At 42.3% G+C, this 25,296-nt stretch overlaps 1 protein-coding gene across 1 annotated transcript in view; it reads left to right on the top strand.

The window, feature by feature from the left end:
* Window positions 1-311: 311 nt before the first annotated feature.
* Window positions 312-25,296, top strand: part of LOC146041704 (uncharacterized) — a 129,243-nt gene continuing 104,258 nt past the window's right edge. The window contains exon 1 of the mRNA XM_083161616.1: window positions 312-394. Coding sequence (XP_083017742.1) covers window positions 320-394 — 75 coding nt within the window. The 5' untranslated portion in view covers window positions 312-319. The remainder of the gene's footprint in view (window positions 395-25,296) is intronic.

Raw genomic sequence — 25,296 nt, 5'->3', positions numbered from 1 at the left:
AAACCCAGTAAATAAGTAGCTAGTAATTAATTAATTGATTGATTAATTAATTAAGCTATTAGCTCTATCTCTTGTACCAAAAATGATGGTGTCCAAATTTAAATATTCGTTTCCCACGCAGTTATAGAAGGCTCAACCTCTACTTGGTATAATTTTATGTCTATATACATTTATAATGTGTAACATGTATACAGCTCATTTATCCAATATTACATAAATGTATGTTTATAAGCACGCTTTATACTTTTGATATACTTTCTGCATATGAACTAGTTGTAAGCAAACGTATTATGGCCCTTATTCTAGTTGACTTGGACGGATGTGTAGCTCCGGACAGGAATCGAGTGTTCTTAGCCCCGCCTACCGCACGGATCGCTCACATCACCGGAACGCGGTAAGACGCAGAGGGAACAGATCGCGAGTGGATGTTTCATGTGAACACCTCCTCCATCTGTGGGAACCTCCCCCATCCTCCGATGGTCGCCGACCATCGAATGATGGGCCAAGTGCTCCAGACCACTCGGACATGTTTCCGTATGAAAGCAGGAATATGGGCGGGCAGCTGACATCCGGCTATGTCAGCTGTCCGCCTCCCACACGTGCGTCACGGCCGCATTACCGTATGTACGCCCAGCGTTTTCATGGGAAGGCCCATGAAACGGGGGGCGTACACATATTGTAATGAGCCCAAACAGCCCTTCACGCCCCTCTTCACCACCTGCTCGGACGGTTCTGACCTATCATTTTCTGCACGGAACTCAAAGGGGCCGATTCAATATCACTCATAACGATCCTAATATTGACCCAGCCCCAATGGTCAGGGTTTGCCATGCATATTTCTGGGCATGTGCAAACCCCAGCAACGAACAGCTTTTGGAGAGTCACACATTGGCTGGGCCATTCATTGCGGGGAGGGTGGAAATGGCCGTTCCCCTGGTCGATGCCTGAAGTCAGGAGACATCAGAGCAGGCCCCCTGTTCGGAGGACACCAGAGGAAATAAAAATCAGTTTAGACTGACTTTTGTTTCTGAAGGGGAGAGAAATAATTGGATGGTCAGTGACCATCCAATCATTTTTCTCTATTTTGGATGCACGTGATGTGATGTGTTTTCATACACATCCTCTCACATGGTACTGAGGGGCAGGGGTGGATTGGCTCCCGGGAGCGGGGGGGTTGGCGGCGGTGGTAGTGATGCGCGCCCTGGCGGGTAGCAGCGACGGTGATGAGCGCCGGGGGGTAGCGGCGATGGTGATGAGTGCCGGGGGGGGATTAGGGGGACGGCTCACCTGGGGCGGCTTCCTCCCGGCATCCAGTGTCCCTGTATCCGCCGCTCCGGCGGGGATCTTGAATCAGGCAACGGCGGGGGGGGGGGGGGGGGAGCTGGGAGCCTGGGAGGGAAGCAGCTACCGTATCATTAAAGTGAAGGTCCCATACACTTGTGCAATTTGGCGACTTTTTACCCGAATTCGATGGATCTGGCCAAGAAATCGAGTCAAAAGTGGCCAAATCGCATGTATTGTCATTGCATCCAGTCAATGCACGGTCTCGTGCGCATCAACTCGGAGGTGGAACGTACTGCACATAAGATAAATTGTACGTGCAGCCATCAGTGCACATTGTGGGTACTTTTTAGCACCTGCGATGTATCGCATTTGAATTTCCCTTGGACTCCCCCAACAGCTCCCCTGGCAGTCCTTTTGTATGTAAAATTGGCACAAGTGCCAAATCTGATGGAAGCACTCTCAGGTAGCTGCCGGGGAAGTTCAAGGGAAATCTCGTCCGATTTGTGCCTCAGACAAGTGTAAGTAGAGTAAATGTGAAGTAGTAAAAATATGGGTAACACAGGTGAAAATCTAATTTTAAAATACAAATTTCAAAATGCAGGAAGATCTGAAATGGACCTAGGCCCAGTTTGAATCTTTAGGGGGATCTGATCTTGGTTTGGTTCAGAATCCCAAAAATGTGGGTGGTTTCAGTTTGCTGTAGAACTGAACCTACATCTATAACAGTGATGGCTAACCTTGACACTCCAGCTGTTGTTGAACTACACATCCCAGCATCCCCTACATCAGTTTTACCATGGCCAAATAGTAAAACTGTAGCAGGGCATGCTGGGATGTGTAGTTCAACAACAGCTGGAGTGTCAAGGTTAGCCATCACTGAACTATAAGCACTTTATCATTGTAATATAACGTAATCATCACTAACACAGCCTATCACATGCACAAAAAGAACGTCAGTACAAGATCTAAATAATGCGGATGATAGAACTCTTTAAAACTTTTTTACCTGGTACTCTAAAAGGGCGTGGTGCTATGGAGTTGAAAAAAAAATAAGATTTTTAATTCATCTTGAAATAACATTACAATTTAGACGTGTATTAGTATAAAACATTTAGCAACAAAACTGTTTTCCCATAACTTTAAGCTGTGTACACATGGTGCAATATATTGCTGTGTCCCATTTTCATCAGTGACCAGAGATCATAGGCAGATTACCCACAGGGCAACACGGGGCTGTCTCCCGGGGCCCCCACACATTTTAGGGCCCCCGCCACCAAATTGCTGCAGTGGTTTCGGGCGGGAGCCAGGCAGCGGGACGGGTAGCGGGTGGGTGCCAGCGTGTCCCTGCGGTGTATGTGAGCCGAGTTCCGCCGCAGGGTCCCTGCGGTGGATGGGAATTAGTAGTTCCCACTAGTTCCCATCTGCCGCAGGGACCCCGCTGCTGACCTAACATCCGCCCAAGGGACCCAGTGTAGCACCGATCCCCGTAAGGTACCATCCAGGGGGCGGAGGGTCTGTGTGTGTGTGTGGACTGTGCCGGGCCGGGGGGGGGGGGAGTGTATGTGTGTGTGGGGTGGTGGTTTTGGTGTGTGTGTGTAGGGGGGCCCCCACAAAATGTGTTGCCCGGGCGCCCACAAACCTTAATCCGGCCCTGCCAGAGATGGTTGCTGATGAAAAGGAGACTCTACTGGGGGAGCTGCAGAGGGAACCATCCTGTGAGCAGCGACCACTAAGGGGCTGAATGCGGGAGCTCACACCCGGATATTTAGTGCCACAGCACAAACAAATCACTGGCAACATGGTCGCTCAGTGACCCTATTGCCAGCGATATTGTACCATGTGAACAAAGTTTTTGAAGATAGAGGAAATGTTGATGTAGATATTAGTAGGTGGACATTTTCCTGTATGACTACAACCTATTATTGTGATTTGCTGATTAAAAAACAAATAATTAAAAGTGGTTTTGAAACCGAACTCTGACCATGTTTACAATTATTTGACTATGATCACATTATCATTAGAAATGATGTCAATGAAGTCACACATATATTTATATTATTATCTGGGGGTTGTAATCTCGATTACCACCATTATGCAGACAATAACAAGAACAGATCTTCTCTGCACCTCTCGCATCTCATACTGGATTGCACAATGATTTCTAATATTCAATGTTTCAAAAACTTTCCTCCAGCGTAGGCCCCATCTACTCCTGCCCTGTCTATTTCAGTTGACAATATCCCCCTCTGTTCCCCATGTAGAATGTCTAGGTGTCACCTATGTCTTTTCCCTCTCCATCTACCCCCACGTGAACTCCCTTTCACAATCCTGCTCTTTCTAGAATAAGACATCTCCACACCCAGGATGCTACTAAAATTCTCATTCATGACCCCTGATTTCCCTCCTTAATAACTGTAATCTTCCCCTCCCGGGGCTTGCTGATCTTCTTAGTCCATGGTTACCTATATGGCTAGCAGCTGATTTCCTGACAGTCAGGAACCATGCGGACACCAAAATCCAGACTTTTCAACCGTCCGACAGTTGCGATCCTGACCAACAGGGTCTATTCTCCCTCATGGGGGTCCACAACCCCCATTGAGGGAGAATAGAACCTTTGGCGAGCAAATCACTCCCTCCGTCGACATACCGGTGGCCGGGATTCAGATGACCATCGGGATCCCAGATGTCGAGAAATCATTCTGAACCCCCCCATACTATGGAAGATTACATTTATCACCTACTAAGCTCTCAACCTTATCACTACTTCCTACATCTGTAGCATCATTTCCTCACAAACTCCCTCCCACATCTAATAATTGCTTCCACATCTCCTTCTTAATCACCTCTTCCCCCTACTACATCAAGATTTTTCCCAGGTCACACCAGTCCTCAGGAATGCTCTTCTTTACTCCATAAAACTTTTATCCAGCCCCCCTGCCTTCAAGCATGCCTTTTTATCAAATGTATTCATTCTACAAATGCTATCCACCCCTCCTAAATCTGCAGTCTGCTTTGTTTTACCTATTACATCCACCCATATCCCCCGTTGATTGTTAGCTCATGGGAGCTGGGCGCTTTCTTTGTCTTCATTTCATAATTAGGCTAAATTCTCCCTTTACTTTAGTATCTTTTTGAACTTCTATACTGACGGGACTTATTTTTCCAGTTTCCCATTTCCGGCCTTATAAATAAAAAAAATAAAATAAACCCGAAGAATAGTTTGGTTTATTTAGAATACACTTAAAAGTATTTCAAGTTAAATCAAGTTTTCGGTACTTATGTAGTATCTGGGCTGCCGATTTCTAAATCGGGTACATCGCATCGCATCGCATGCGACCATCGGATGCGATGCGATGCGATGCGATGCGATGCGATGCCCCGATTTTTCCATAGGAATCAATGTTAAAATGGACTGAGTCCATTTTAACATGGAATTCAATGGGAAAAAGGGGTCCTTTTCATACCCCTACTATCCAAGTGGGCATGGAGTTGGATATAAACCTGTGGCGAGCGTAGCGAGCCACCGAGCCCGAAGCGTGGCGAGCGAACGGTATTCTGTGTCCCCTCGCGGGGCTCGCTACGCTCGCCATGCTTCGGGCTCGGTGGCTCGCTGCGCTCGCCACAGGTTTATATCCAACTCCATGCCCACTTGGATAGTAGGGGTATGAAAAGGACCCCTTTTTCCCATTGAATTCCATGTTAAAATGGACTCAGTCCATTTTAACATTGATTCCTATGGAAAAATCGGGTCATCGCATCCGATGGTCGCATGCGATGCGATGCGATGCGATATCGCATCGCATCGCATCTGATTGTATGCCTTAACTTAAGGCATACAATCAAAAAATCGGCAGCCCAGATACTACATAAGTACCAAGTTTTCTCTATTTAAAACTCGGTTGCAATGTATTATGTGAGAATAGATTGTTAGTTTTATTCTGTTGCTCTATACCAGGGGTGGCCAAACCTGTCCTGAAGATCTACCAACGGTGCATGTTTTCCAGGCAACCTGTGGATCTATAGTAGGAATGAATGCAGCATGTTTTAAAATGTGACAGTTATGACAACAGCTGTGCACCAGCTAGGTAACTTAGAAAACGTGGACCGTTGGTAGATCGCGAGGACCGGTTTGGCCACCGCTGCTCTATACTGAACCTGTTTGCTGCCAAATAAATAAATAATAATAATAATAATAATACATTTGTAGAATAGTTTTATTGATTTATGATGCATTTTAAATTAAGTAATTAAAGTTAAATCAAGTTTGCTCTATTTAAAACTCAGTTACAATGTATTATGTGTAAAAATTATTAATTTTATTATGTTACTCTACATAATCTTGCAGTGTAGTTTTAATTAGTTGGAATGTATTTGAAATGAGGTAATTCAGGCTTAAATCAAGTCTGTTCTATTTAAAACTCAGTTGCAATGTATCGAATTTTTGTTGCAAAAACATTAATATAACAATAAAATGATAATAATAATAATAATAATAATAATAATAATAATAATAGTAATAATCATTATCATCATCATCTTGAAGAGTAGTTTTGTTTAATTCGGTTGTATTTCAAATGAGGTAATTCAAGTTAAATCAAGTCTGCTCTATTTAAAATTCAGTTGCAATGTATTATATGAGAGAATGAGTTGTCCCCAGTAAGAATTGCAGGATCTTAACCCCTTCCCGACATATGACGTACATTTACGTCATATGTCGGTTGCGGGGGAATCAAGCCAGCTCACGGAGTGAGCTGGCTTGAAAGAGAGCAGGTAATGGCTGTATATTACAGCCAGGTACCTGCTCTCACGGCCACGAGCGGCGAGTTCGCCGATCGTGGCCGTTTAACCCTTTAAGCACCGCGGGCAAAGCGCCCGCAGTGCTTAAATAGCTGATCGGAGGGGGGGCGCCCCCCTCCGGCGCCGATCGGGGCCCCCCGCGGCGAGATCGGAGGGTGCCGATCGGTTGCCATGGTAGCCAGGGGTCTAATGTAGACCCCTGTGCTGGCCGTGTCAGTATTCCTATTACATCCTGCCTGAGGCAGGATGTAATAGAAAGTGCTGAAAATCACTATGTTCAGCCATAGAGCTCTATGGCTGAACCTAGTACAGGCGATCGCGCCCCCTAGTGGTCAAGTACACTAGGGGGCCTTGTAGTAAAAGTAAAAAATAAAATAAAAATAAGTTTAAAAATAAAAAAAAAATAAAAAAATATTAAAAGTTCAAATCACCCCCCTTTCCCCATTTCACAAATAAAAATAAATAAAAAATAAAAAAAATAAACATATTTGGTATCGCCGCGTTCCTAAAAGTCCGATCTATTAAAATATAACATTAGTTATCCCGCACGGTTAAAGGCGTAAACGGAAAATAATTCCCAACGCCAAAACTACGTTTTTTGGTCGCATCGCCTACCCAAAAAAAAATAACTAAAAGAGATCAGAAAGTCGCCCATATCCCATAATGGTATTAATTAAAAAGTACACTTCAGCCCGCAAAAAATGAGCCCTCACCCAGGTCCGTAGGTGGAAAAATAAAAAAGTTATAAGCCGCAGAACATGGCGACGCGACGCAAATTAGAAAAAACGTAAAAGTTGCTATTTTTTTTTTTAGTGGTAAAACATAACGAAAACTATATAAGTTTGGTATCACCAGAATCGTAACGACCCATAGAATAAAGATAACCCATCATTTTAAACGAACTATGAACTCCAAAAAAACCGTAACCAGCGCAAAATTGTGGAATGGCGTTTTTTTTTTTTTACCCCACATTGAATTATTTCCTGATTCCCCAGAATATTATACGGTATAGTAAATGGTACCATTAAAAAGTACAACTTGTCCCACAAAAAAAAAGCCCTCATGTGTCTATATAGCCGGAAAATTAAAAAAGTTACGCTTATTTGAACGCAAGGAGGAAAAAAAAAAAAATTAACAAAAAAGGCCTGGTCGGGAAGGGGTTAAAGCTCACTATACAGGAAAGATAAACCACTTGCCCAGCTTCTATATGTAAATCCTTCAACGACCTATCCACAATGCTCACTCATATTACACAATCCATAACATTTCCTGAAAACATTGTGACATCTTAAATTAATACCCAGTTAATCCCACCGATGTTGTCCTTACCTAGCCAGCCGCCAAACCTCCGCCCCGTAACACACGGGGACTGCAGGACTAGGACAAATCAAAAATATGTCATTTCAGTAGCCTACAAGTAATTGCGGATCAAAGTCATTCTGGCATTTGTAGTGCAGTTTTGAGATGTGAAAAATTCTTAGGGGTAAATTTCTTATAAAATACAAATAGGTGATGTTCCCCATAGCTACCTATCAGGTTCTGTGGTACTTATTTCCTAGCAAGGCGCCCACGATTTTTATCTTATGGCATCTTATAGATCTCATGGATCTTATGCATCTTATGGATGCATAAGATCCATAAGATGAGATCCATAAGATGTGATATTGTACATACAATTAAAAATCTTTTCAATTGTATGTGATCGCAAAAGATTGTATACCTTAATTAAAGCATACAATCTTAGACGATGGGTGCCGTGCTAGGAAACAAGTACCGATTCTGTTTTTTAGGAGCCCGGCATTCAAATATACGCAGCCCACCAAAGTGAAATCCCGCCCCATGCAAGCCTGCACATAGCTGCAAAATCAAATCAAATCAAATGTTCCCCCCAATGGGCGGTATTCAATGAGCCTGATTCGCCATGTTTTTATGGCGAATTTGTGCTGTTTGGCGAATTTCTGACTAAAATGGCGAATACATTTGAAGGTTTTTTTCGCCATGATTCACCGAGTAGCAATCGCTATCTTTTTATGGAGAAGTGGAATGTGAACTTTTAAAATAAAGTGTTTTGTTTTTTACATTTGGTGTCAAAAAATCAGGAATTTTATTCTGAGGAGGGGCATGCTATTTTTATTCATGTGCTGTAAGCACATGAATATATATTTAATTTTTTTTTTTTTTACACAGCAGCCAGCAGGGGGCGCCGGAGCCGAGCCGCTCATTAGATATTCATATATTCACTTCACCCGATCGTTACATATGCATGATCGGGTGTAGTGAATATACCCGGTCCCCTGCTGGCACCCCCGGGGGCAGCCTGTGCTGCCTGGCACCCGGGGAGCCCACCTCCCCCCCACATACGCTCTGGGGCAGGCAGGGAGACTTCCATCTCCCTGCCTGCCACCGTCCTCAGGCTCCCTGCGGCGTTCGCCGCAGGAGCTTATATTCGCGGGGCAGCGAGCCCCTGACTCGTTGAATACCGGAGCCGGCGAGGCTCCGGAACGTGGCGAATGTGCAGCGAATCCTAAACAGGATTCGCTGCACCTCGCCGGTATTCACATTGAATACCGCCCAATGTGTGCAGTCTGTAAGTAGCCCAGAACTTACTCGGCGGCTGCGATAGTGATGTCACATGACTTCCCCTCATACACCTGGCCATGCCTGCACATTCCCTGACACTTCCAGAAAACAGCTGGTTACCACGCCCAAATGCCGGCTTCCAGTCAATCACCTTGCAAACAGCCAGCAATAAAAAAGTAGCAAGATTTTATCACCAACACTGAACTTTGACCTGTTGACGACGGCTGCCGGAGGGATAAAGCTTGAGCCGTGCTGATATCACAGTACTACTGCTGCCGGATAACTGTACAAGTGAGGATTCTACACAACTTCCACCACTGTTGGTTAAATTTAAAGGTCCTCCGGAGTTGACAATGGGGTTCAACACAACTAAATTAACACCCCCCCCCCCCTTCCTTTTTTTGGGGTCCTCGGTTTCATCCCTAATAAAATACAAATCTACAATCTCCAGCAAGAGTGTTACTATTTCTATTGCTTTCAACCAGAGCCGAACAGGGTGAGATATTAATTTGTTCCGGTACTTGTTTCCTAGCACGGCGCCCATCGCATCGCATACCATAAGCCATGGTATGCGGTGCGACGCGATTGGCACCCGATGTTATACAATTTAAAATTGTATACCATTGTATATGACATACAATGCCATACAATGCGTTGCGATTTAAAATTGTATAAGCACCCTAATGGGTGCTTATAATGTTAAATGCACCCCCACGCCATCCCCACTATGAACGTCAACCCGAAGCGTGGCGAGTGCAGCGAGCCCGCGAGGGGCGGCTGTACATGTCCTCCGACCTTTTCATACCCCCTCCATCCACGTCGGCGTGGAGTTGATTTTAGATAGTGTGGCGAGCCCGAAGCGTAGCGAGCGCAGCAAGCCCCGCGAGGGGATGCGGAATACATGTAAAGCTGCGCTCACCACACTTCGGGCTCGGTCGCTCGCTGCGCTCGCCACACTATATAAAATCAACTCCACGCCGATGTGGATAGTGGGGGTATGAAAAGGTTTGGGGGACGCGGACCGCTGCCCCTCGCGGGCTCGCTACGCTCGCCACGCTTTGGGTTGACGTTCATAGTGGGGGGGGGGGGGGGGGGGGGGGCGTGGGGGTGCATTTAACATTGTAAGCACCCATTAGCCAACATAAAATCGTATTTGGGGGACATTTAACATTGAATAAACCCATTAGGGGGCTTAAAATCGCATACGGGCATACGGCATGCGATGCGATGAAAAAAATGCCATGCGACTGAATATTGTGGGCGCCGTGCTAGGAAACAAGTAACTTTGTTCCTAATACATGACATTATATCTGATGCTAAAAAATTTTTTTATGAATATTTATTATCTATAATTTTGAAACCAATCATGCTGAACAAATATTAACTTATTAATTTAATAAGTGTGTGTTTATTCATTAATTGTTGTTTATATCATTTAATAAAAAAAAATATATTTAAATATGTTATACAAATAAATTGATGAATTCTTTATTACTAATCCAATCGTGTGGTGCTCTCTTTTATATACACCATTGAAATAAATTAAATTGTGTATATAGTTTTATACAAGTTTTTGCTCACATGGTGGCTGATTCTGAGTTGGAGCACAGCAAAAAAAAAAAAAAAAGCCAATTACTTTCTATCTGGAACAAACAATGCTGCAATGCAAGGCTTTCAAATATGTTGAATTAGTTTTTCATGCAGTGTAAACACTGTCTGCTTCTGCATGTAGCCCACTCAGGATGGACAGCTATGTTGTTACACTGCAATAAATATATGAATTTGGATACAATACACCCAAATCTATGTCTTTCTGCACATTTTACATCTGCCCCACCTGCAGAGCATCCTGGTTTTAACCAGTGTGTATATTTACTTGATTTTTATTTTTTTTGCATTAATCCAAAATCAGATTTAGCACAATAGCTTGATTTAGTATTAATTAAATATACAACAAAGAAGTTTTTAAAATATGTTGACTTACCCAGACATAGTCCAAAAAGAAGCAAACAATCTCTCAGCATTTTCTGCTTCCAATTTTCTAAATAAAAATACACTTTCCGTGAGATTTAATAGGATTACATTTATACAACAAACAAATGAAAAGAAACTCGGGTGGGGTACACGCTAGACTCCCTCAAAACTGTTATGCCTTGATGCAATTTAAAACATTTTATTAGAGTAGTTTTTTTAGATACATATAATTCCACACAACATTACCAGAAAGGGAGGGGAACAAAAGGGGGAATGTTAATGATTCCTAAATACAGTATGTGCCTTGATTTGCGAATATTATTATATAACCGGCTGGGTTATGTATATATATTGGGGCTCATGGCTATCAGCAGGTATCTGAAAAAATTGTGACCATCATACTTCCTTACACCTGGTCGTGTACCAGTGTTCGTATTTTTCACTTATCAAATAGTGTTAAGGATTTAATCATTGGTCACCATGATGTCTCCGATGTTTTTGTTTTATTTGAAAGTTGGAACTTCTATGCCCACAGGACTTCTGCTGCTCACTCGTCTTGCTTAATGTATAGGACGAGGAGTGAGAGAGCCCTGTGCCCATATATGGTCCCAGAGGGATAGTATAGAAGGATGATTTTTTAGACTGATCTCCTGGGTGCCCCCCTGCTGTCAAATGGCATTGCAGGGTAGGCAGTCCAGGTATATCTGCCTTGACCCTCCTTAGATATAGAGAAAGGGATAGTGTCAAAGGTATTGGAGGTTGAATTTAAGAACTAGAACCTCTGTGGTGCACTGTACCTCTGCTGCTCACTCGTCTTACTGAGTTGCATAGAACGAGGAGTGAGCGAGTCCTGTGTCCATTTGTGGCTCTAGGAGGATAGAAATATAAGGTGGCCCCTAGGGCGGGAAATCAGGGTACCCCCTTGTTACCTTCGCATTGCAAGGTAGGTAGACCTAATACATCCGTCAAGAACCCACCTTGTAGGGACAGAAAATGAGGGTACAATGTTTAACTGGGTGGATGCATGCACCATTGGAGATTTGACATGCAAGAATATGATTAATAATTTCACAGTCACTCGAGCTACTGTACTTTATAATAAATGATTTAAGCTGTTTTTGCTGCCAAGGTCAAACACTGTCTTTTACATGTACTACAAGGGTGCATTCATAAATTGCAACCAGCTGTCTTACCCAGCAGAATTATCTACAATGAGAGTTTTTCCTGACATTACTTCATGATTTAAATAGACACACAGTAACTATGTTGCCAGAAATATTATACAATGTTGCATCTCACAGAGAAGATTTTTTGGTACTTGTTTCCTAGCATGGCCACAATCGCGGGCATCGTGTACCTTTAAATGTTAGGGGTACATTTTTGTAAATTTTTACATTTTTAGATCTATAGTATATCAAAACTGATGTATAATCAACCCAAAAAAAAATCACTTTAGAATAAATTAGAATATTGGACCAGCAATTGATTCTCTATACCTGCAGCAATGACTATAGAAGCACAAGATTTATGGACAGTTTGTAAACAAAAAAACATTGCAAAATGCCGGGTCACACCGGGACTTTCAAACAGTTCAGTCCTGATGCAACCCTGCATTTTTGCTCTCTCTGGCCCCCTTCAGCAAACATGCAATATTGCCAAGTTTACTGATGTCATGTGGGGGCTGGGCAGAGTGACAGAGCATCATCGGAGGTGGGTGAGGAGTCAGCACTTGGAGCTGACGCTACTCCAAGCACTGCCCCCTCCATCAATGTGAACGGGAACCAGGTCGCCCGGCCCAATTAACTCATTCACACAGCACAGCAACCTAGGAATGAACCAGTAAGAACACTGCATTTTTACCGGTTCTTGATGCCGGGTTACTGGACCCTGTACGCTCTTTCAGATAGCACCTAGTACTGGGTTGAACCAGCAACAAACCGGCATGAACCTGGTAATTAAGTGCGAACTGAAAGGGATATGACTGACAACCCTTCCAAAGATGGGAGAACTTCTTAGAGATAAAAATAATAATAATAATAAAAAGACAAGCACCAGACCAGACCAGACCAAATGCAATGAAGAATATTGCATAATGGTCTGCAGTACCTCCATGAACCAGCACTGGGATCAACCTGATTAATACATGTGGAAGTGGCACAGGGCATGCTTTACCCCAGACCAACTTTGTCAAAGGGTCATGTTGGGATATATACAAAATCTAATAGAGCCCCCTCCACCTTCCACCAGAGTCCCCATGGCTTAAGTGATCCTAATATGGCTCTGAACATCCATGGAGAAATGCTGGAGCAAAGGCTCACACAGAGTGAGGAAGCTATTCCCAAACTTGGGACACCATAAATAAACAGCCCTCCCACCAATCAAACAAACAAAATAATTATAATTTATGCCCAACCTTGGAGCATTAAGATAACAAACATCCCTAGATCATAAAGGTACTTTACATTCGAATCCATTCATGGTGTGTACCATGTTCAGGAATAGGCTATTCGAGCCCCAGGGTCCAGACCATAATAATGCATAACCTGTATGATTGGTAAAATCTAATACCCCTTTCACATCGCACTTTTAAAACGGTATATTGCCATTTTTTTTCCATTTTAAAACGTTTAAGGCTGCAATGTGAAAGTGCCAGAGTTGATTTACCGGTTAAAGTTAACCGGTATTTCAACACGGTTAAAAAGCAGAGTTACACGTCCTACACGTTTTAAAGCCTTTTTTTGGCAGTTTGAACAGCTCTATTTCAATGGCTTGAAACGTGTCCCTTGGGGGTTAAACAGGTTGAATGTTGAATGGTATTAAATGATTTTTAAAATGGTTTTCACCTGCAATGTGAAAGGTCTCAAGGCTCAGACACGTTTTAAAGTCCCATTTAAGAATACCGGGTCATTACCCATTTCTGCAATGTGAAAGCAGTATAACTTTTATGCAACATTTATTGATGAGATGTAAAAATATTTTTAAATGATAGATGACAAGAATAGGTGTAAAAATTGGGCCAACAATTATTATTATTATTATTATTATTATTATTATTATTATTATTATTATTATTAATAATTTTGTTTTAAAAGGTAATGTGTTCATAGTTCAGTAGACTACTAGGATGCATAATAATAGGGAAAAATTGTCACCATGTTTATTATTTTAACTTCACAGCGTCAGCGTTGGTTTTGCAGTGTAAATGATTGCAGCTTTAATTAAAAAAAACCTGGAGATTTCTTCCCAAATCTCTCACTTTCTGAATCTCTCACCTTATTAAATTTCACCCATAATTTCTAAATACTAAATCTAGCAGTAATCTGGTGTAAGGGACAAAAACAAACACTGATATTGATATTAAACATTGAATTGAGATTTAAATATAAGTCCTTATGAATAATATTTTTTTATGCAAATCATTATTTAAATTACACAATGATTTAATTGTGTAATTTGAGATTTGCAATTGTTCATTTGAAATCTATTGTCACATCTATAGCGGCAATTACATTGAAAATAGCTGTCTCAGATTAGTGCAATTTATAATTTTTCTTTAGGTTCGAGTGGTTTTATTACACAGTAACTATCATACTTACATTATGGTAGTTTTCAAAATAATTCAAATCAATTCGAATTCGTATCTCAGATACCAAGAGGACCATGCATGCTGCAGTTACAATATACAAGATAAAGTGTCCTAGCACTTTATATACAATTTCATAGCGCCACCTATAATTGAAACATAATAATTATGCATGCCATTAATGAACACTTGCCAAGTCAGATTAAAATCTTCACGTTTGTTGCTGATATTGTTACTATTTTTTTTTATAAACACAATGCCCTCAAATGACTTCAACATACCTTTCATAGTCTCACGTACACAATTACGATTTAGATTTTGTTTCACTTTCTTTGTAGATTTTTGGCCACCTGCTTAGTAGGGAAACATGTTAGGACTTGTGCACAGTCCCCATAGAAAAACATACGTCTTGAAACTATGGGGTTTATTACTAGGATTGAAGTTTTATTGTAGATGGGATGTTGCTATAACCAATCAGATTATTTCTATGACCTTCTAGAAGGTGCTAAATAAATAAGTAGATTCTTATTGGTTGCTATGGGCAACACCCCATCTTCAATAGATCTCCCCTCTTAGTAAATGAACCCATAAACATTCAGAAGTAGAGCTTGATTAGTTGATTTAACCAATTACCAAATTTGGGGAAATTTTAGGTATTCTACAAATTAAATTTGCTCCAGATTTGCCCAAAATTTGACCCCTGGAAAATCAGAGTTACCACAGTAAATGGAATTTAAAGAATCATCAAGAAACATAAGTTGTCTATGGTTTTTTTATAAGGTGCTCTTGTCCTGGATTGTATGGAGCCTATTTATCATTGAATGACAAGTATGTGGAAAGTGTGACTGAAGATCTGTGCTAGAGCAGCTGTGGAGAGTTTCTATAATTCTATAGGGTTAACACCAACAACCCTCAACAGTAAACAAGGGAAAAAATATCTAGCATTTGTAATGACACATATATTACCTACCGTGATATTGCGCTACATGTTTCTAATAATAAAATCGAGACAACTACCTTTAAAAAGGAAGTTAATTGTAATGACTATTAAAACAGTTGCCACTATCGACCTTGGGTGGACAACATCCCCAAGAGTCAATATATGAGATTAAGTAGAAACTGTTCCACTGTGGAGCAGTATTGTGAACAGGCGAGTGATCTGACCAATTCATTTATAGAACAGGGATATCCTGTTCAGATCCTTAAAGCGGCCATGTTGGTATTGTCTACAATGGAGAGAGAGTCTCTTCTGACTTCTAGGAATACATCAGGAGTGTCCCTATACTCAATAGAAAGCTACTCAATCTTTGTCTCTAAATATAATTCCAGGTCTAGAGAATTTAAGAAAATTGTTAAGAAGAACTACCGTATACTTAAAACTGACAAAATCTTGGCAGATATACTAGAAGATGAACCTAAGATGGTGTTTAGAAAGAACAACATCAAGAATTACTTAGCCCCAGTCATTTTTTAAATGGTTCTAAACACAGGCAGGGATATCCGTCATCCATGGAAGATGCAGGGGGTAAAGGGTGTGTTAGATTGAATTGTTTTACCTGTCCTCATATTGTAGACTTCACCTTTGTTACCTCATCCTCCCTAGGTACTAATTTTAGTGTCAATAGAAATGTCTCATGTCAAGAATCATATGTTATTTACCTACTTATGTGTACATGTGAGGCCCAGTATGTAGGGAGAACAACGAGATCTATCAATGTCCGATTTTTGGAGCATAGATGGAATATTCTGAAGGCAAACCCAGCACACAGTGTATCAAGACACATTAAAAATGCCCCATTGGCAAACTAGGAGATATGAAGGTACAAATAGTGGAGTCTATTCACAACACGGATAGAGGTGGGGACCGATATAATCGTCTCTGTAAACAAGAAGCATATTGGATATTTGCTTTAGGGACGTTATATCCAAAAGGATTGAATGAGAATGTGGAGTCAAATAATGTCTGATTGAACTCTGTGAAGATCTAAAGAGTGATGCTGTTCTAATTATATATGTTCTTATGTTCTTAATAATTATATATGTTCTTAATAATATTGGTACCTTGCTTATAGACTGGGATATTTGATATCCATAAAGTCAGGGGTTTATGTAAACTTTGAATATATGGGTTTCTGAAGATTAATTGAGTTGGTTCTTAGCTAGGTATGCAATACAAGGAGTGAGAAATATCGAACAATAAAAATTAAAAAAGAAAACTAAAAAAACATTATATATATATAAAAACATCAATTAGAGATGTGGAACCGAATATATAAAAAATATTATAACCCCTTCCCGACATTTGACGTACATGTACGTCATGGTCGGGAAGGACTTCCCGACATTTGACGTACATGTACGTCATGACTTCTAACTGTCACTGCGTCTAGAGACGCAGTGACAGTTAGGTGATGTCTGCTGTCCCTGACAGCAGACATCCCCCCTCGCCGCCCAGGGGGGGCAGGGGTGCCCCCCCCGGTCGGCGATCGCTGTGATTGGCTGTTCAAATCTGAATAGCCATTCACAGCGTTTCCTGTGTTACCGGCGGCTAAGCCGCTCGGTAACACAGGGATCGGTGGTGATCGGTGCTGTCAAGTACAGCACCGATCACCTACGATGTGCAGCCCCCCGTCGAAACCGCCGGGCACTCACCCGGCAGCAGCAGCAGCTCCCCCGGCTCCCCCGGAGCGTCTGGAGCGCACGCAGCGCTGCCCTCCTCCCCCCTCCCCCCCGCAGCAGCAGCAGCATCAAGCTGCAGAACAAGTAAAAAATGAAATATATGCACAGAAAAATATATTTTTATATATATATATATATATATATATATATATATATATATATATATATACACACACACATATATATATATATATATATATGTGTGTGTATATATATGTATATATATATATATATATATATATACACACATATATATATATATGTGTGTGTGTGTGTATATACCGCACCGATTACCACCGATCGCCAGCCCCCCCCCCCTCCCACCCGGCAGCCCCCCTCCCTCCCACCCACCCGGCTGCCGCAGCGCCAGCACCCCTCCCACCCCCCCGCCAGCCGCAGCGCCAGCCCCCCTCCCAAAGCTGGTGACTAAAATGGGGTCACTTGTGGGGGGGTTCCACTGTATTGGTGCTTCGGGGGTCTTGCTAATGCGACATAGCACCCACCATTCATTCCACCACCAAAAATCACTCCTTCCCTTCTGAGTCCTGCCATGCACCCAACTGGTATTTTTTGGTCACACGTGAGGCATTGCCGTACTCAGGAGAAATTGGGGCACAGATTTTGGGGTGCTTTGTGTCCTTCATTCCTTGTGAAAATAAAAAATTTTGAGCCAGAACTGCATTTTTCTGTAAAAAATTACATTTTTTTACACAAAAATGCAGATCTGGCTCAAAATTTTTCATTTTCACAAGGAATGAAGGAGACAAAGCACCCCAAAATCTGTGCCCCAATTTCTCCCGAGTACGGCAATGCCTCATGTGTGACCAAAAAATACCAGTTGGGTGCATGGCAGGACTCAGAAGGGAAGGAGTGATTTTTGGATTTTGCAGCACAGATTCTGGTTGAATGACCCCCGAAACACCCATACAGTGGAACCCCCCCACAAGTGACCCCATTTTGCAAACTACACCCTTCAGGGAATTCATCAAGGGGTATAGTGTACATTTCAAACCCCCCGGGGTTTCACCAATTTTGATACAACTGAGCTGTGAAAATGAAAAATTATTTTTTTTCATTTTCACTGCCCAGTTGTACCACAATTGGTGAAACCCCTGGGGGTTTGAAATGTACACTATACCCTTAGATGAATTCCCTGAAGGGTGTAGTTTGCAAAATGGGGTCACTTGTGGGGGGGTACCTAACTTTTAGCATCTTATGGTGCCTAGAAACCTACATTGTGCCTAAAAAATAATCTAAAAAAAAGGAGGCTCCAAAATCAAGTAGGTGCTCCTTCTATTATGAAGCCTGTGGTTTGGTCACCGTGCACACTAGGGCCACATATAGGATATTTATGAAAACCAAAGAATTGGGGGAATCAATTTTTAGTCACATTTCTCTAGTAAAATCTACTGTGTTCCTTAGAAAAATGTATTAAAATTGCAAATCTGCAAAAAAAATGAAATTTTGAAATTTCACCTACACTTTGTTTTAATTCCTGTGAAACACCTAAAGGGTTAACAAACTTCCAAAATGCTGTTTTGAATACTGTGAGGGGTGCAGTTTTTGAAATGGCATCATTTATGGGGGTGTCTCACATACAAGTCACTCAAAGTCACATCATAACTGACCTGGTCCCTAAAAAAATCAGAGTTTGAAATTTTCTTGAAAATTTGAGAATTTGCTATTCATATTTGAAGCCTCCTAGTGTCCAAAAAAAATGAAAAGGAGGTTGAAATAATGATTGCAACATAAAGTAGACATATGGTCTTTGTTAGTTATTAACTATTTTGAGTGGTATGTTTATTTGTCTCACAAGCAGAAAATGTGACATTTTGCAAATTGCAAAATTTTCCATTTTTTCACGACATTTTGGTATTTTTCACAAAAAAACACAGACTGTATCGACCCAAATTTACCTCTAACTTGAAGTACAATGTGTCACGAGAAAACAATCTCAAAATCACTGGGATAAGTAAAAGCAAAAAAAAGTTATCCCCACTTAAGTGAAACATGTCAGATTTGAAAAAAATGGCTCTGTCAGGAACGCAAAAACTGGCTCTGTCAGGAAGGGGTTAAATGCTAGAAAATATTGTATTCCTGTATGGAGAGAGTTGGTCTTGATCCAGTGGCTGGGGCTGCAGGATTCATTGTGCGCCTTATCACTGGGCAATGGGGCCTTTGAGACGTAATCTTCCCAATGTGGTATCAATATAAAGTCATTAATTAATTATGATACAAATTTGTTAAAGCGTTTGTTTAATCTTCTTACTCCTTGTTTATACAATATATATAGAGGATGCCAAGATTTTTGTTAGCAATTTATTGTAATATATATATGATGTATGCTTTTTTTATATATATTTATTCTATAGATAAGCTGAGATATTGAATTGCACAGCATATATCTGCTGAATGAACAGATAATTATCTACTCATGATTAAGCCCATGATTAGCACAAGCATCTGATAGGACATTGGTTCTTAAATCCATCAGGGGCATGCACAAACATTCCTTCTGATGAAACCACCAACACCTATTATTTGCGGAGAAATGCGTAAAGTTTCTAATTGACCTGACTCAACACACAGTATAGTAACCATCTATAATTGCTCCCACACACTGGGATGCCTGATATCCCAACCGAGGAGACGCTGGAGCCTGATTTCCGGTGTATATATGCCCCGTATATATAACACATGGTGGGGATAGAACCCATGACCTCAGTGCTGTGAGGCAGTAATGCTAACCATTACACCGTCTGTACTGCCCCGTATATATAACACATTGTGGGAATAGAACCCATGACCTCAGTGCTGTGAGGCAGTAATGTAACCATTACACCATCCATACTGCCCTGTGTATATATAACACATGGTGGGAATAGAACCCATGACCTCAGTGCTGTGAGGCAGCAATGCTAACCATAACACCATCCGTGCTGCCCCGTATATATAACACATGGTGGGAATAGAACCCATGACCTCAGCGCTGTGAGGCAGCAATGCTAACCATTACACCATCCGTACTGCCCCGTATATATAACACATGGTGGGAATACAGGGACGTGCAGTCAGGGGAGGCAGGGGAGGCAGTGCTTCCCCTGTCATTTTGTTTCAAAATAATACAAAGAATATACCTATGACACATATTCTGTGTCATAAGTATTTTCTTTAGATTATTTTACTAGATTGAATTATTTAATCTAGTTTGGGAGGCACCGATAAGCGTGCCTCCCATAAAGAACGGCAATGGGATGAAGCGGGGGGCGGGGCTAAGCAGTTGGCTAAAAAAGACCATTAAAAATAACGCCAAAAGCGGCACTTCTAGAAGTGCCTAATTGACAAGGGCTGCTGTGATTGGACAGCAGATCCAGCTGCTGTCCAATCACACCAGCCCCTGTCATTTAAGCATGACAGTGTCACTTTTGTTCCCCCCTCCCCTGCTCCCCTGTGCCCTGGCTCCCGAGTCCCGGTTCCCTGCCGCGTGCTGTGTCCCTCTCCGCTGCCTGGTAAGTACACAATTTTATGACGGGGGACAGAGGTGGCGGCCGGGGACGGCTGCTGCGGCGCTGGTGTCGGCGGCGGCCAGGTGCGGAATGGGGGGTTGGCGGGGAGGACGGAGATGGCGGCGGGGGAAGGTTGCTGGCTGCTGCTGGAGGGGGGGGCTGCAGGTGTCGGCTGCAGCCAGGCAGCAACCTTCCCTTGCCGCCAGGCCCGGGGGGGGGGGGGGGTGCGGTGATGGCTGTGACAGTGCCTTTCCATTCACAGCCACCACCGCACGTCACTGTGGGAATAGAACCCATGTAGAACCCATGACCTCAGTGCTGTGAGGCAGTAATGTATAACACATGGTGGGAATAGAACCCATGACCTCAGTGCTGTGAGGCAGTAATGTAACCATTACACCATCCGTACTGCCCCGTATATATAACACATGGTGGGAATAGAACCCATGACCTCAGTGCTGTGAGGCAGTAATGTAACCATTACACCATCCGTACTGCCCCGTATATATAACACATGGTGGGAATAGAACCCATGATCTCAGCTCTGTGAGGCAGTAATGCTAACCATTACATTGTCCCTACTGCCCCGTATATATAACACATGGTGGGAATAGAACCCATGACCTCAGTGCTGTGAGGCAGTAATGATAACCATTACACCGTCCGTGCTGCCCTGTATATATAACACATGGTGGGAATAGAACCCATGACCTCAGTGCTGTGAGGCAGTAATGTTCACCGTATATATATAACACATGGTGGGAATAGAACCCATGACCTCAGTGCTGTGAGGCAGTAATGCTAACTATTACACCGTCCGTACTGCCCCGTATATATAACACATGGTGGGGATAGAACCCATGACCTCAGTGCTGTGAGGCAGTAATGTAACCATTACACCATCCGTACTGCCCCATATTTATAACACATGGTGGGGATAGAACCCATGACCTCAGTGCTGTGAGGCAGTAATGCTATAACCATTACACCATCCGTGCTGCCCACATTATAGCAGTGTGGAGTGCATGGAGACTCACAGTGGGGTCTGCCTCTAAATCAATATATTTATTAACTGGATATATAGATCTTAAACACCTATAAGGCCTTTTTTTAGCTGCTTTATCAATTAGTTTGATTTTTATATGTGAATAAAAGGGATGCAGTGTAAATCCCGGCGTTCGGGATCCCAGCGTTCAGAATCCCGACGCTGGAATCCCGACCGCCGAAATCCCGACCGCCGAAATCCCGACACTTTCTCCCTCCGTGGGTGTCCACGACACCCCTGGACTGAGAATAAATTAGCGTGCCGAGCGTAGCGAGGCACCGGGCCCGCTGCGTGGCGAGGGCAGCGAGCCCGCAAAGGGGGGCGATCCACGTTACCCCCTTGTCGGGATTTCGGCGGTCGGGATTCCGGCGTTGGGAATTTGAACGCTGGGATCCCGACCGCCGGGATTTCATACTGAATCCGAATAAAATTAACTGTGCATTTTATACTGCTAGCGCTCTCTTTTTTGATGCAAGGAAAAAATTGAATGACAAAAACTATCACAAGCGCTATTAAATTATCAAAAAAAGATGGGCAATAAAATCAATGTACACAAAACAAATAATATACTTTCCTCATATGTATCAGAGGAGAAAAAAGTATTTGAACTCTTTCGTTGAGGTGTGTAGTTCTCACTACGCACAATGAAATGATCATGGTGATTAGTCAAGGTGATCTGGAAGTGGCAATGTGAAAGAAAATACAACAATACAATGTGTAATATTGTTTAAAGGAGATAATAAAAAAGTGCAAAAGGTGCCAGTGTGTTTCTTCTATTAGGCTGTGAATTAAAGGGCGTACCCCACTCACAGGGAAGTGAAGAATAAAGTGGGTCAAAAGGTTTTTTTTTTTTTGTATTTTTGTACAGTATATCTTCTTCATCCCAAAATTATTTCAGAGGTGCATACCTCACTAACTTAAATATTAGATGGATTAAGAGGAAATTAGAGATGATGCACACATGTGGAATCATACAATAATATATCATCTCTAATTAGTGGAAGGGGTATAAATTACCCTCCTTTGAGTCTGGTAGAACAAGGTGCTTATCGTAAATTTGTTTTGGTAGTTAAATATGCATTTGCTATTAGGTTTGAAATAATTAAATTACATGTTATGAATACATCACTGGTATAACCCTCCTCCTCATGTACGACTAAAAAAAAAAATTTTAAATACTGGAAAATAAATGCGGAAAATCATATAAAATATACCTGGGCATTTATCTGATTCAAAGTAGTATCTGTAACAATTGTGATGTCAGTCCACTGTGATTTGCTTGACTCCTTTGTTTTATGAAAGCTGGTATTGTTCCAAGGTATTATAACACCCAGATACAGCAAATATGTTATATAAACATACAGAAAGGGAAGTTGGCATCAATATTTTATATTCACTTGAAGAAAAGGAAGTTGGCATTAATATTCACTGTCTTTCTTTACAAGGGATTATTCTGTCATTGGTAGGTGCATTAAGTCTGACACTGCAGTTAGGACAAGTTTTTAGCAACCACAATGAATTTGGCCATTCTAAGTATAGGTTTCTAACACTCTTCAAAAGGGGCAAGTCATTCGGCTGAATGTTGCTTATTCATCCAGTTACCTGTTGATTATTTATTTATTAACAGGTTCTTATATAGCGCACACATATTCTGCTGCGCTGTACAGAGTATAGTAGAACACTCACATCAGTCCCTGCCCCAGTGGAGCTTACAATCTATATTCCCTACCACATGTACACGCACACAGACATTCTAGGGTTATTTTTTTTTTTTTTGTTGGAAGCCAATTAACCTACCAGTATATTTTTTGGGGACTGTGGGAGGAAACCAGAGTACCCGGAGTAAACCCACGGAAGTATGGGAAGAATGTGCAAACCCATGACCTCAGCGCTGTGAGGCAGTAATGTAACCATTACACCATCCGTACTGCCCCGTATATATAACACATGGTGGGGATAGAACCCATGACCTCAGTGCGGTAAGGCAGTATTGCTAACCACTACACCATCCATACTGCCCTGTATATATAACACATGGTGGGGATAGAACCCATGACCTCAGTGCTGTGAGGCAGTAATGTAACCATTACACCATCCGTACTGCCCCGTATATATAACACATGGTGGGGATAGAACCCATGACCTCAGTGCGGTAAGGCAGTATTGCTAACCACTACACCATCCATACTGCCCTGTATATATAACACATGGTGGGGATAGAACCCATGACCTCAGTGCTGTGAGGCAGTAATGCTAACCATTACACCATCCGTACTGCCCCGTATATATAACACATGGTGGGAATAGAACCCATGACCTCAGTGCTGTGAGGCAGTAATGCTAACCATTACACCATCCGTACTGCCCCGTATATATAACACATGGTGGGAATAGAACCCATGACCTCAGCGCTGTGAGGCAGTAATGCTAACCATTACACCATCCGTACTGCCCCGTATATATAACACATGGTGGGAATAGAACCCATGACCTCAGCGCTGTGAGGCAGTAATGCTAACCATTACACCATCCGTACTGCCCCGTATATATAACACATGGTGGGAATAGAACCCATGACCTCAGCGCTGTGAGGCAGTAATGCTAACCATTAAACCATCTGCGCTACCCTGTGCATAGGTTTATGCTTCTTACCATGGACTGTAGTTGCTAAAAAAATATTATAATAGCGATATATAAACTACTGTTAAAAGCCTGTCAAAATGACAGCTTAGAGTCTCCATGGGTCTTCAAACTGCGGCCCTCCAGATGTTGTGAAACTACATGTCCCAGCATGCATTGCCACATTTTTTCTATAAGAGCATACCAAAACGGTCAGGGCATGCTGGGACATGTAGTTCCAGCACATCTGGGGGGCCACAGTTTGAAGACCCACGGCTTAGACCCTATCTGCTCCCACCTGAAATCTCTGTCTTCACATCTACCTCTCTTCATATCCAGCAAGTTTGAAACAGATCATTTTGTTTTCACTTTCTGCTAAGGAGGAATTTGCTCTGTCAAGTGGTCACTGGCAGTAATTCGCCTCAAAGAGACGAGGAGGAAAATTGGAGGGTATTGTGTGGCATATTGTTTACTGGCAGTCCTACAATGACAGTAATGTGAACTACAGTACGACTTTGTTTTATTAAATAAACCAGGGAACTACTATGGTGCATAATATTAATTAGGGGACTGCTGGAGCATAGCATTAATAACTGCTGTGTCGAAGCGTCATGTTGTTAGACTGCATGAATGGGTGAGACCGGTACCTTGAGCTCTGTCGGGATCCTCTCTTGGTGTCATAAGTCTGCGGCCTGCCTGCTTCACTCGCCTGAACTCGGAGGGTAGAGGGACAAAGAACCCCGAGCAAGCAATACCCCAAACACAACCACACACAATACTGTCACCACACGTGAGGACGGTGATAGGATATTTTATTGTGCAGCAAATAATCACGGATCACCGCTAGAAGAAATATGGAATTATGCAATAACCATGACAATCAATGACAAAAGAATAAGAATAAAATTGATTTAAAGGATATCGTGCACGATGATACCCTGTCACTGCGGGCCGCAATTCTCACGGTATGCTGCACAGCAAATATTATCAATTGTTTTCCACCTCACTGATTCCTTTCATTTGTGGCAAACCTCCGTAGAAATCCCCCTTGCTGTGGCATTGAAAACACCACTTACATGGCATCAACATGGGGAAGGTTGACAGTCAAAAGGTCAGTATGCGGGATTTCACTTTTTTTTCGAGTTGACATGTGCCGACAGGCGGTGTTTCATGCCCTACCATCCACCTTTTGACTGTCGACCTTACCCTTGTTGACCGAATGCTTATGT

This window comes from Crinia signifera, chromosome 19 (genome assembly GCF_055691185.1).
Source record: "Crinia signifera chromosome 19, ASM5569118v1, whole genome shotgun sequence".
Taxonomy (NCBI): domain Eukaryota; kingdom Metazoa; phylum Chordata; class Amphibia; order Anura; family Myobatrachidae; genus Crinia; species Crinia signifera.
This window is presented reverse-complemented; position numbering and strand designations above follow the sequence as displayed.